At 38.4% G+C, this 13,025-nt stretch overlaps 1 protein-coding gene across 4 annotated transcripts; it reads left to right on the top strand.

Moving 5' to 3' along the window:
• The first annotated feature begins 951 nt into the window (after positions 1–951).
• MTX3 (metaxin 3) lies at positions 952–11,760 on the top strand. Of its 4 annotated transcripts, none has more exons than XR_005064489.1 (9): positions 952–1,062; positions 1,568–1,637; positions 1,982–2,058; positions 2,592–2,684; positions 3,182–3,364; positions 3,508–3,584; positions 4,080–4,237; positions 4,624–4,720; positions 5,517–5,600. XR_005064489.1 is itself a non-coding variant. In XM_037032164.1 (9 exons), exons 1-9 carry the CDS (start codon positions 982–984, stop codon positions 8,096–8,098), a joined length of 939 nt encoding a protein of 312 aa, XP_036888059.1. In that variant the 5' UTR covers positions 952–981; the 3' UTR covers positions 8,099–11,760. The 4 variants fall into 4 exon arrangements, 3 of the variants coding, with proteins under 3 accessions (XP_036888059.1, XP_036888060.1, XP_036888061.1); XM_037032164.1 differs by lacking the exon at positions 4,624–4,720 and adding an exon at positions 7,988–11,760 and having other exon boundaries at positions 5,517–5,605; XM_037032165.1 differs by lacking the exons at positions 2,592–2,684; positions 4,624–4,720 and adding an exon at positions 7,988–11,760 and having other exon boundaries at positions 5,517–5,605.
• Positions 11,761–13,025: the final 1,265 nt, after the last annotated feature.

Genomic DNA, 13,025 nt, shown 5'->3' with positions numbered 1-13,025 from the left:
AGTTAACATGAGGGTGATGTAATTGACATTGAGAGTGCAAAGAGGCAGAGGCCAAGTACTGGGTTGGCCAAAAGTCCATTTAGTTCTTTCTGTAAAATAAAGACACATTTTTCATTTTCACCAATAATGTTATTCATTTGGATAGTTTGTGTCAGCTATCTCCTGTTATTGGCTTCTAGTGGGTAGAGGCCAGGAGTGCTGCTAAACATCTTCCAATTCATAAGACAGCCCCACAGCAAATAATTATTTGTCCAAAATGTCAAGAAACTCTGAAGACCACTCTTGACATGTTCAATCAGTCACAGCACCTTCTTCATACACTGAACAAATCTTTTCCTATGTTTCAGTTGTTTTTACCTTTTTTGAAATAGTAAATCATAATTTGCCAAAATGTTGTATATCTTCTTCCATCTTCAATATTAAAAGGTCACCAATTTTGATATTTTAAAATGCATGCTGATATGACAGCTGTCACAGTACAATATAATAAAATTGTTTTGAATGAAATTAAAGACAACTAAGCACGACTAGAGCCATCATGTGGAAAAAAGTAGATGGATTTTTTGGCCAACCCAATATATGGAGGAAGAGGTTGAACAGTTATTAAATGCCTAATGAATGCCAAATTTGTTTCCATGTCATAATTTTAAACACAACAATCTTGTAAACAAACTATCTTACCTATTGTACAAAGAGGTTAGTTTAGGCACAGGAAGGAAAGGTTCAAAGGGTTTGGGATACATTAGGCATCCAACAAATATTTAAGGAATTATTGGTGGGTGTGACTTAAGGCCCAGGACTCCTAACCCCTAGTCCAAGCTTTTCCTAAACGTGCTTTTTATTCACCACCGGTCTTTTCCGCTTCTCTGCAAAATCCAAAAGTACCACCCCCCCCCTTCCCTCGCCCCGCCTCTGATTTCCACCTGCCGGAAACTAGGCGGCAAAAGTGCTTCCGGGATAGCAAATGTTGGCCGGGGCAAGATGGCGGCCCCCTTGGAGCTCAGTTGCTGGGGAGGGGGCTGGGGCCTCCCATCAATACACAGTGAATCCTTGGTGGTAATGGTGAGGCCAGGGGTGTGAGGAGGGGGCGGGGCTAGAGGCGCGAGGTTAGCTGTGCTCGGTACAGGCGGCTTGTAGTGGTTCCCAGCCCCGCGGAGGCCACCCGTGGCGCTGCTCGCTAGCTGTGTGCACTGCCTTGGGCTCTATGTAGTTCAAGAGTTACAACCCGGCCTGTGACCCCACCGAGACGTAGCGGGAGACCCATGGCTTCTCCGCTTGGACTGGAGCTGGAGTTATTTTCAGTCTTGCAAAGCTATCTGGGCGGTGGAGTGAAAGTTCGAACGAGGGGACGCGAGCGCGCCCTGCTCTGCATCTTTACCCCGCCCCCCAGAGCCTTTGGGTACCGAGGTTTCCGAAAGCCGGGTAGTGGCGAGCGTGCTTCCCCGGCTAGAGATGGAGAAAGGACGTGCCCCCTTGCCTTCGGGGAACCAGGCCGTGAAATAAAGCAGTTCTACAGATTTGCATTACGTGTTCAGTCTAAAATATTTTGTTGCAAACTCTGTTTCAGGCTTACGCCAAGTTTTCTGGTGCACCCTTGAAAGTCAATGTCATAGATAACACCTGGAGAGGTTCAAGAGGTACAGTGTAAACACCCCATTCTGCCCTCTTTAAGGGCCTTTGCCCTTCCCCCCTTTAAAGCTCTGAGTCATATAGCCTTGGGATTTTCGTTTCTATTTACCATGACCTTGGCTGGTGTAGCTTATGGTTTTATCATTCTGAGTAATACTCAAAGTGCAAGCCAAATCAGAGGAAATTGTGAGAAATGTAAATGTTCTCTAGCACTGCTCTTTGTGAAATTGCAGAAAACTAAGATATCAACTTACTTTTTCCCCCTACAATGGCGATTGGTAGAGTTGAGTATTGGAATCTTTAAGAGGAAATAGAAATGTTTCTTTGTATGTGAACTGTTTTTTGATTGTAGGAGATGTACCAATTTTGACAACTGAAGACAACACTGTTTCTCAACCGGCAAAAATACTAAACTTTTTAAGAAAACAGGTGGGTAGTTCAGGTGGGTAGTTCCTTTAGAAAAAGTAGATTGTTGATCCCTGCATATTGCTTTTAAAAAATACATTGTAAGGTTTGCAGATTTTTTCAGAAATTCTTTTTTGGAAGATTTTCTTTCTATTTTCATGGGGGAAAATAGAGAAGTCAAGTCACTAGACAATTGGAAGGTTTTCTTTCTGTTTTCATGGGGGAAAATGCTACCAATTAGAGTTTTTTTTATTATCAACAATAACAATAACTTCTATTTAATCAGTTTGTACAAAACTGGTCACTAACAATTACTGATATAATAGTGAATAAAAAATTGTAACAATTATAGACTTTATTGTTTGCATGATGCTGTGCTAAGAACTTTATTTGTATTAAGCAACATTTGCCACTAATTTTGTATTTCTCTTTCTTTTAGTATCATGTTTGCTATTTTTGAGTAAGAATAAATAGGAATTGTAATTTATTTAGCTTCACTGTTTTGGGATGATCTTGACTTCTGAGGAGTTTTTTTTTGGTTTTATATTTTTTAATAGAAATATAATGCTGATTATGAACTCTCAGCAAAACAAGGGGCAGATACACTGGCTTACATTGCTCTTCTCGAAGAGAAGCTTCTTCCTGCAGTGGTGAGCATTGGTGAATATTACAGTGTTTTAATAATCTACTGAAAATGTGCTTATTTAGAAGAAAAATGATAAAAAAGGCTTAAGAGAGGAAATTTCATTTATGCATTAACCTTGATTCTTTCATTTCCCTGTGAAACTGGATTCTGTTAGGCATTCTACTAGTATGAAAAACAATAAAAGACAATGTCGTTTGGAAATGAAGTCCTTGTGGAAGATGGAGTTTGTTGCTCCCTGTATAGAATTGGGTGAACTGTAATCCATTCATTCAGCAAAGATTAATTGAGCACTACTGTATGCTAGGCCTTGTTCTGGGTGCCTGAGATATAGTGATTACAAAAACTGCACATTTAAAATCTTGTTTAATCCTTGAGTCTTTCTAACTAGAAAATTTTTATGAATTCACTGTATACAAAGATGTTTATGAAAAACTTGCACATCGACTGAGTGATCTTTTAATAAAAGAACATCCTTGTAGTGTTTGTTCTCTTTTTTTGCAGCTTCATACATTCTGGGTTGAGAGTGAAAATTACTTTTCTGTGACAAAGCCATGGTTTGCTTCACAAATTCCCTTTCCCTTGAGTTTGATCCTTCCTGGAAGAATGTCTAAGGGAGCACTGACCAGGATTCTCCTGACCAGAGGACAGCCTCCCCTCTACCACCTCCGAGAAGTGGAAGCACAGGTATGGTCACGATTGCTGTCAGAGCCAGGGCCTTTGGATGAGGGACAAGAGATAATGGAAATGGATTTATCTGTAGTTACCTGCCTAAAAAAGGAGTTGAGAGCGTCTTTCCCATCTCTGAGATGTAATGTCATCCTTATTAGATATACAGAGATGCCAAGGAGTGCCTGAATCTTCTGTCAAACAGATTGGGGACATCTCAGTTTTTCTTTGGAGATACGTGAGTGCATGTCCTTAAAAATCATTTTGATGTTTTGTGTGCATATTTTCAATGAGCAATTATTCAGAGCAAGTCCCCTTGTCCCTTCCCTCCTCCGTTGAGTTTTTCACTTAAAAAATATGTAATGGGTGTTTACCCTGGGAAACTTTCCGTTGGCGGTAATCTCACACTGACTTACTGCACTGCATTGGTTCATTGAGAACATCTGAGGCTATTCCCACCCTGTCTCCAATCCCTACATAACACTCGTGACTGAAAATGAATCTTTAATTTACAACTGAATTTTCTTGGAAATAAAATAAATGGTTAGAGTATTAATAAAAAAACAAGTAAAATCCTAGTTGCATCATATTATAGGCTAAAATGGGTGTAAACCTTTAAAAAGACTATATTGTATGCTTCAGAAGTGACTAAGAATATACTTAAGAATTCTTTTAATAATACCAAATTAATATTTTCTAATGGGCTTTTAAAAAAATGCTTAATTTTTTTTAGGCCTTCTACCTTGGATGCCTATGTGTTTGGTTTTCTCGCACCGCTGTATAAAGTCCGCTTCCCTAAAGTTCAGTTACAGGAACATCTGAAACAGCTCTCCAACCTGTGTCGCTTTTGTGATGACATCCTCAGTGGTTATTTTAGGCTCAGTCTTGGAGGTAAGCGGGCTCCTCTTCAGCTGGTCTCTGTATAGAGTAGTGTTTGTATATTTCCTAATGTTGTATAGCAAGATTTATTACTTATTAAAGAAGTTTGCATATTGTCTTTAAATGCTGGTTTATAGCACTTCAAGAAGTTGCATTTTTCCAACTTTATTTTTATTCTCATATTTTAGTCCTTATTTAAATAGAGAAACGAGTATTTGCTTTTGGTCTCTTCTTTTGGGTTTTATACACTTCTTGCTTCATGTTCTTCTTCAAATATTGCCCCTTTGAAGTGGGTCATTTTCTTTGAAAAGATTAAACCACAGGTATTTATTGAGGTATTTATTAAGATAGCACTTTTCCTAATACAAATGGGCAATTACTTTAAATGTTGCTTCTAGCATTTTCCTGCGTGAACAGAAATCAGTAGCAGATTGATTTTGGTGAGGTACACCCCCATGATTCCACTACTTGAAAACTGATTGCATCCGATTGGAGGTATAGTAAACAGAGGGCACCTCTCCTTTAGGATACGATTCGTTGGGAGTGTGAGAACTTGGGCTTAAGTGATTGGGATACTAAATTTATACTGGGAGAGTTGGCAGAAACTGTCATTGTAAGAAACAGAGGTTATAAAGATAGCTGGCTGAGCAACAGCTTATTTTTTATGGGTGGTTATGCGTTTCGTGTGTAGGGAGGAGTTAGTATTAATAGTTTGAGAGTCATGACATTAAGTAATGTTCAACCTTGTTACTTTGAAGCAGTGGTTGGAAAACCTTTCTACAGGACGAATATAATATCTTGGGTCCTATACCTGATTTACTAAATTAGAGTTTCTTAGGGATAGATCCCAGGAATCTATTTCTTAAAGTCCCTTCAGATACTTTGGGTACCTGTGGATACCTGTTTGGGAGTGACTGCCTTAGAACACTATCCAAATAGTTGTGACTATTTGACCTATATGGAATGGGTGGGGGGAAGGCACGACTTAGACCTGAGGAGGAAACGAGGACTGCTGTGCCCTCTTCCTAAGTGCTTGGCCTGGTTGCATCACACTCGGCCAACAGGGTCTACTTTGTGGACAGATATCGTCCTTTTGTTAATGGTTTGGTTTGGGAGCATTACTTTGCCACCTAAGTTTATCTTTGAACCCAGAATAGCTTTTTTTCTTTGCTTTTTTTTTGGAGGGTGGTCCATGTGAGAGGGTAGATAGACTCAAAAGTCTTTTAATCTAAACAGCTTTAAAGGCTTTCAAAATTTCCTGTCTTTCTGACTTCTGTCCCTGGCTTCCTAGGCATCTCTCCTGCTGGACAAGAAACGGTAGATGCAAATCTGCAGAAACTCACACAACTTGTAAATAAGGAATCCAACTTGATTGAAAAGGTCAAGTTTACTTCAATCATTTGTAATAGTAATTTAGTATTTTCCGTTCTGCAATTAATATTGTAATTTGGGTTATGAATTAACTTTACCCTCTTAATATTTTCAGAAAGCTTTTTATATGTACATTTACTAAAGATGTGTAGTATAATACAGTATTTTGAAGCCAGAAGTGGCCTGATTGCTTTGGGGGGAAGATCTGATAACACGATTGGGTTTACTTTTGCCACACAATTAGTATTTTTCAAGTTAGGAGACCCAAAAGCCTGGCTTAAAAAAAGAAAGGACAAAAACAGTTCTTGCTTGCTTGTCTGCTTTTGTCTCTGAAGGTTATCACTTCTTGAGATTGGAAGCATCTGAGCTTATTAATTGTTAAATTGATAACATCCTTTCTTGTTAATTGTCTTACAACACCTTGTTCTTCCACATGAACTATGTCATATTTTCCCCTTCTTATCTTTTTCTTTTCTAAATGTTGTCCACATTTTTTTTTTATTAGTGTGGGTATTTTACCATTTTGGGGGTTGTTCATTTGGTGAGAGAGTGATTGAGTAATTGGGGAGAGGAGAGCCAACAATGGAAATTTTAAGGGTGATTCTAACTGAAAAAATACAAGAGAGTTATGCATTTCCCCCCAAGTGTCTGGTAAACTTGCTTTTAATACTTAATTCTTTCACAAACCGGTGGGTCCAGGCAGCCTAGTAACGCTGGCCAGCAGTGACAGGCACTGGATTGTATGCCCTTTGTATGAGTTGCCTCATCGAATCCTCACCCCAGCTCTGTGAGTACGAGTCCTCTGTCCTCCCTGTTTTACAGAGGAGGATGCTGAGGCTTCAGGAGTAGCTTGTGTCACCGACCCAAGGTCATTCGAGTGACAAGAGTTTGAGGCGGCATTTGAATCCTAGCAATTAGACTCCAGTATGGGCCTTGCAGTTAATTGGCTAACTAATTAATGAATGAGATTGTGTGTCTATTGCTAGTAGCCTAGTAGCCAGGTTTATAGCTGCCACCCTCTGGAATGACTGTTCTGTTTTTTTATTGTATTTCATTTGTTGTTAGAACTTGAGAAGTAAGTAAAACTGAGCAGTAAAATTGTAAGAGCCCATTATTAAGGTTTGGGTAAACTGAATAAAAACCTAGTTTGTTTTCATTCTTTGTCCACCCCAGTAAATCTCATGAAAGGAAATACATTGAGCGTTAAGTGTGGATAATGGAAAGGTTCCTCAGACTATTTTAGGCACAGACTATTTTAGACACTTTTCTGCTAGATGAAGGCCAGCTGGTATAGTTTGCATCCTCTCTCCTTTCCTACACACCCTGTGCACATCTGCTGAAACACTTCCACTCTGCTTTATGAGAGAGCATTTTGAGAAGATAATCAAAACTCTAAAAAACATGCATATCAAGTGGGTAAAAAGGTGTTGTATTCTGTTGGTTTTGTGTCTTCGATGGCAGCTGCTTTCAAGTCTTTTATGAAGTTAAGCTGATAGTGAGCTCAGCACCAGGACCTGAGTATTTTGCTCTGTTGGCAGGGTGCTCTGGTTAAAGGTAGTTTTATGGAATCTGACTCAGTTTTAAATACTCCCTCTGCTAGTGCTTCCAGGAATGCTAATGTACGCCTTAGTGTAAGTCCGAAACTCTTGGGCATTTTCTCACTCTACTCCGTATGAATTTGTTTTTGTGGAGCAGACTTAGAACTGATCCAGCCCTCTGAGTTAGGGCTAAAGAGTGTATCCTTGTTTCAGTCTCTTTTCCTAGCTTCCCTTGGTCTAAATACTCTTAATCTGAAATAGTTGGTCTTTTTGAGTGGAGTACAGGTAACTTTCATTCAGACAATGAGCCCAAAGAATAATAGTGCTGGAGTAAGACCTGAATTCAAATTTCACTCTGATACTAGCTTTTCAAATTTCAACTGAATACAAATTCCTTAACCATTCTGAGCTTCATTTTGTTAGTCTGTAAAATAGGGAATAATTGTAACTGCTTTCTTTTCTTTCTTCACAATAATGTTGGGAAGATCAAATGAAATGTTGTATGTGAACAAGCTTTGTAAACTGTGGAGGTTAGTATTAGAGAAGTAGAAGACCTCTTAAACCCAGTGTGCCATAGTTGATTTCAGCAGAGTATCCATTTTGTGGAATAACTCTAATTTTGTGAAAGCATCAAGATGAGCCATATTGTGTTTGTACATATACTGAGTCAGCTGGTATTTGAAGTGTGACATTTAGAATTCTCGAGAGAGGATCTGTAAGAACAAGGTCTCTCTGGCATCCCAGACACATACGGTCCTGTGCTGCTCTAGGCTATGGTTTGGGTGGGGAGGCCACAGTCCATGCAAGTGGAGCCGCAGCCGTTAGTCAGATGTACCTTTTGTACTTCCCACAGATGGATGACAATCTTCGCCAAAGCCCTCAGCTTCCTCCTCGGAAACTGCCAACACTTAAACTGACTCCAGCAGAAGAAGAAAGCGACTCCTTACAGCGGCTGTCTCCTTGACAGACACCGTGCTTTGTGTCCAGAGTCACAGGACTGTGGCGGTGTTCTCTTACGCTGAGTGTGCGAAGACAAAGAGAAAATGCTGTTAATAGGTACAGGAAGACTCAAGCAAGACAAACTTTGTATGATATCTATTTTTTTAAATTAGGAAGCTTGTATTTTAGCTTGGCAATGCACTTTAAATACCATCAAAGTAAATACTAAGTGAACTTGGGGAAAAGAAAACGCATTGTACTGTATATATTAGAAGAAAAACCTGCCTTAATCATGGCAGATTTTGCCTTTGGTTCACATGTTGCTGACCAAAAGCTACAATTCTGTTCTGAATGTGCACTCTCACTTTATTTAAGCTAATTTGTAAACTTAGTTTTCTTAGAGCAGTATGAATGTCTAATATGTGGCTCTTGGGCTGAGGCCTTTTTTCTTCTGTTTAGAAATTTGATGCCTACTTTAGACATTAGGAAAAATATATTATCCTAATATTGTATTTACTTTCCTAGAAAAGCTTGTATTTAATTGTAAAAATCAATGAGGAATGTGCTTTTAAATTATGCGCTCATAAGACTAATCTTTTGGGGGTTTAGTACCATATATAAATATTAAAGGAGGTTATATATAATATTTATCTGACTATATGCACTTCAATATTACAGTTAGCACTTGCTGATATGTTCAATCTCGGTCAGTAAGGGCTCTTTTAGTTTGTTGGGAGAATGTGCCTGCTTTAGGCCTGTGTATTTGCAGTGTATCTTTAACTCCGGTCATCTCTTTCTTGGACTGACTTCAGGAGGACTGAATGTGTTGGCACTGTTATCATGCCAGGCTGTAAAGTCTCATTGAAACTTGCTCCATTTGTAGACACTACTCAGAAGGAACTCTCACCAGAGAACTAGAAGTACCTACTGTGTGCTGGTCCAAGTTCATCATGCTTGGCTCATACCAGTGTTCTTTCATAAGAAGCCTATCATGTAGTCAAAAGTTTTATGACAACTATTTTTATGTAGTTTAACTGTAGTTGAAGGATACAGTGGAATAATCGGGAATAGCAGTACGTTTTTAAGAATATTTTCTGCTTATTGGTTGCTGAACTGTTAAAGGATTTGCTGTGCAAGTAATTTTACTTATAGTAAAATCTTATTGTAGTGGCTGAGGTGCTTCTGTTGTCCTAAAACCACTTCTGGGATTTTTAAAATACAGGACCATATTTTTGATTAGTGTCTTAAAAGAATACTATGGTGCTCAGCAAATCTTATCGCATTCTGCAGAAACCCACATGTTGAGAAAACAGCTTTGTGGTCCAGACTTATCCAGTTTGAGTGTAGCTCCGCTGTGTTTGCCCTGCGTCCTCTCAATTTGTTCAGTATTTAGGTAGCTATTTTATATAGGAGTCTTTAAGTCCTTGTAAATATTTCTTTTTTGAAAGCGAGAAACAAAGTGGTCTTCAAAATGTTGTTTATCTGTTTGGATGCATTTAGGGAGGGTAACTATAATTCTGCAACAGGTGGGAGAGAGTGTGTGTGTGTGTGTGCATAACGTGTTAATCTGCTGTTAGTTTCCAACAATCTGAAATCCATATGAATGTTCTGTGTTGAAAATCACGACCAGAGGGTTTTACTTTCCTCCCCGATTGATGATACACATTGGAGGTGGTTGGTTAGCACATCAGTCAGACATCTGTTTATGCTTTAGCCAGGGTTAGTCATTTTTAGTTATAATTTCTATTAAAGCTTCCAAAAAGCTTTTGAAGTGGCTTAAAATTGTCAAACACATGTAAAACAGGACAATTAAAGTTAGTTTTGGAGTGGGAGAGAGAGCTATACCAACCCTTACAGATTATAAAAGTGAATGGTAAATTTAATTCCAAGTCTCTCCGAAAGCAAAGTCAAAAAATAATGCTGGATTATGTAAATTTTTCTGTCAATAAACTAGTAATGTCCATGAATAAGAAAAGCGTGTTTTAGTTTTTGTAAGAATGTGGGAGATCGAGCTGTTACAACATTCAGACTTGAGCCGAGAAGCATCCCGTTCCATGTGTTGCAAGTCTAATCAAAGGCGCCATTTTAAAACAACAAGTATTTGTCTTTTTCTAGTAGAGAAGATGACTGTAAACATGATTTATTTCCTTTTGGTCATTCCTGCCTTGAACTGCCTTTAGACTTGTATCACTTAGGCCATTATGCTTCCACAGTACTTTTCCTAAGAGGCAAAATGTGGTTTAGACAGGTGGAAATGCGAATGTTGGCGTACCTGGCTGAGCTTTCTTGGTGTGAGTTCTAACTGAGCACAGACCACTGCGGAGATGCGCTCTCGGAAAGGAACAGCATTCCAGACTGGACCGAGCTTGTGATCAGCCTGTCAGGAAGTGCTTTGTATAAAGTTTGAGTTTGTTGAGATAAATGGTCTACAGTCTTAAACAAAACGCTACAACCTACTTTCTTTTGGAGGTGATGGTGGAAGATAATATAAAAGGGACTACGTGTTTATCTTTGTTTGCGGAATAGGATTAGAAAACTGGTCAGATAATGCCCGTGTGATAAAGATCCTACATCAACCATCATCAGGCAGCCATAAGACTGACAATTCTCACAGCACTAAAGAAACTAGAGAACTGTGAGGATGGTCATTTCTTCGCAGTGCTGTTTATCCCCGTGCAAAGGTAGGCACTGACAAGTAAAACAGATGTCAATTTAGGTATGTTTGTATTATTTTGGGGGGTACTAGAGGATTAGAGATTTTACATTAAACCCAAAGCATTTTAATTTTCATTTGTAATTTTTGTTCACTCAATATTGCTAGATATGAAGGGGGCCCCAAAAAACTTCCCTGGAACTTATTGATAAAAAACTGTGATAAGAATAATAAAACTATTGATAAGAATAATAAATATTTTTACATGCTTAAACTTTAGTCACCTTCAGTAGTCTCCATTTGATGCAAGTTTTTTCCATGGCTCAAAACAGTTTTGAACTCATCAATTTTGATGCCTCTTAGTGCTTCTGCTGTTTATTGTTTCACCTCTTCCACATTGGCAAACTGTTTTCCCTTTTAGGACTTTTTTCATCTGGTCAAACAAAAGTAAGGTCTCTGGGGGTGAGATTGGGTGAAGGAGGGTGAGGGGGGTCATGCCACTTTTGGTCGAAACTGCTGAACACCCTGCTGTGTGGGAAGGTGTGCTCCTAAATCACCCATCATGAAATGGGCAAACATGCTGAAAGAACCTTTGAAAGAAATTTACTGAAGCCAAACACAGCCTCTCACAACAATGCCAGCTGGCACACTGATACAGATGGGTTCCTAGAACACCTAATGGAGAAAGCCTGTATTACAAGGGGCCCGCCCTCCAAAAAATAATTCTGGGTGCTTTTTGGGTCACCCCTTATAGATAAACATGAAGGAATGGAGAAGCTTATTTCAGTCATAGCTAAGTTATAATTTTCAGAAGTCTGCAAAAATGAAAAAAAAACATGTCAGAGTTTTGACATTATTCCATGTCAAAGAATCAAAAATTGGTAACGGTGAGAGTATTTCAGAAAACCAATTTTTTAAAAGATAGCCTCATGTGATAAAAGTTTGAAGTTAGTAGTATGTTTTCTTAGAGCCTCTTCCAAGAATATACATTTCCTAGATCTATTGATAAACTGTCAAAAATGTTAATCCTTTAAAACCAAAATATAAGTGCTTAGACACAAAGACAAAAAGCTGAGTGATGGATACACAGGATTTCACTATATTTTTTTGCAACTTGTGAATCTGTAACTACTTCAAAATAAAAGTTTTAAAAAGTAAATTTAGTAGAGTAAATTTATCATTATCTACATAAACTGTGATTTAAAATTTAATGCTCCAAAGATAGTATCCAGTATTCAATTCCAGATGAATACATACATAATATAAGTTAAATATAATTTATTTCATATTTGAGTTTAAAGAAGCAAGCAACTCTGGTTTGTAATGATTGCTTATTAGACCTCTTTTGCTTTACCAGAAAAAACAACAACCCCCCCCTCAAAAACACCCTAAACTGAGAACTCCTTTTCCCTAGGATATAAAAAAATTCTACAATTTCATGTTTATCATGATATCTTTTTCTTCCTAGGGTACCTGGGGTTTACTCTTGAGGATAAAATAGTTTGAAGAACTTTCTGTGTGTCCAAGTGGTAGCCCTTGGCTTTGCGGGTATCACCTCTCTAACCGCACAGCGTAGCAGGGAAAACACGGGGGCCGCACTTTAGTGGAGGTGCTGCGTGTCTGCGTGCTTTTGGTTCTAAGCTCACAGCGATTTCATGATTGTCTTTGTCTTGGTTTGGTTATTTATATAATTAAACTGAGCAGAGCCTCAGATTACAATTGGGTTGTGATGCTGGTCTTTTGTATATGTTGTGGGTGTGAAGAATTTCATCTTTTGCCTTTTTTCTTGTTCAGCTCGGTGGAATTTACATTTACTTCTCAGTGTTTTCATACTTCCTAAATAGATCGTTAAGAAATTTGTTGTTAGTTACCTGAATCAAAGATTAGTAATCCTATCATCCTTACAGGTTTAATTGAAGTTTTATTAGATCTTCAAAAAGCTGATTTTCACTGAGCTGTTCAGATGCAGTTTGTTTTTTTTAAGGGTGTGAAAAATAATTTAGCCCAAAACTTTGTTGGGAGGAGCGTTTTCTAGGAGCCCAGGGTTACCTGCCTTAGATTCAGAACTATTGTGATGGAGGTGGAGAGGCAGGCTCAGAATCAAAAACAACGGTGATTATTTTTGTTCCAGGTGAAGAGGCCAATGACAAGAGTTAACACTCTTGAACAATGACTGTGAGAAAGGGTAACTTTGACTTGGACATTTTTAAATAGAGAGGGGAATGGGGAATTTTTTTAATGATAGAAGAATATTCAGAGTAAAACAAAGCAGTTTCTTTATAAAAATATAGGAAAAAGA

Source organism: Sturnira hondurensis, unplaced genomic scaffold (genome assembly GCF_014824575.4).
Source record: "Sturnira hondurensis isolate 20B ecotype Veracruz unplaced genomic scaffold, ASM1482457v3 Scaffold0021354, whole genome shotgun sequence".
Taxonomy (NCBI): domain Eukaryota; kingdom Metazoa; phylum Chordata; class Mammalia; order Chiroptera; family Phyllostomidae; genus Sturnira; species Sturnira hondurensis.
The sequence above is the reverse complement of the archived record's forward strand: the minus strand, read 5'-3'. Positions and strand labels throughout refer to the sequence as shown.

Coding starts and splice junctions, on each gene's coding strand:
- MTX3 (XM_037032164.1), top strand. CDS start 982: ATGGCGGCCCCCTTGGAGCTCAGTTGCTGGGGAGGGGGCTGGGGCCTC. Junction 3,585..4,079: donor CAGTTTTTCTTTGGAGATAC/GTGAGTGCATGT, acceptor AATTTTTTTTAG/GCCTTCTACCTTGGATGCCT. Junction 4,238..5,516: donor TTTTAGGCTCAGTCTTGGAG/GTAAGCGGGCTC, acceptor CTGGCTTCCTAG/GCATCTCTCCTGCTGGACAA.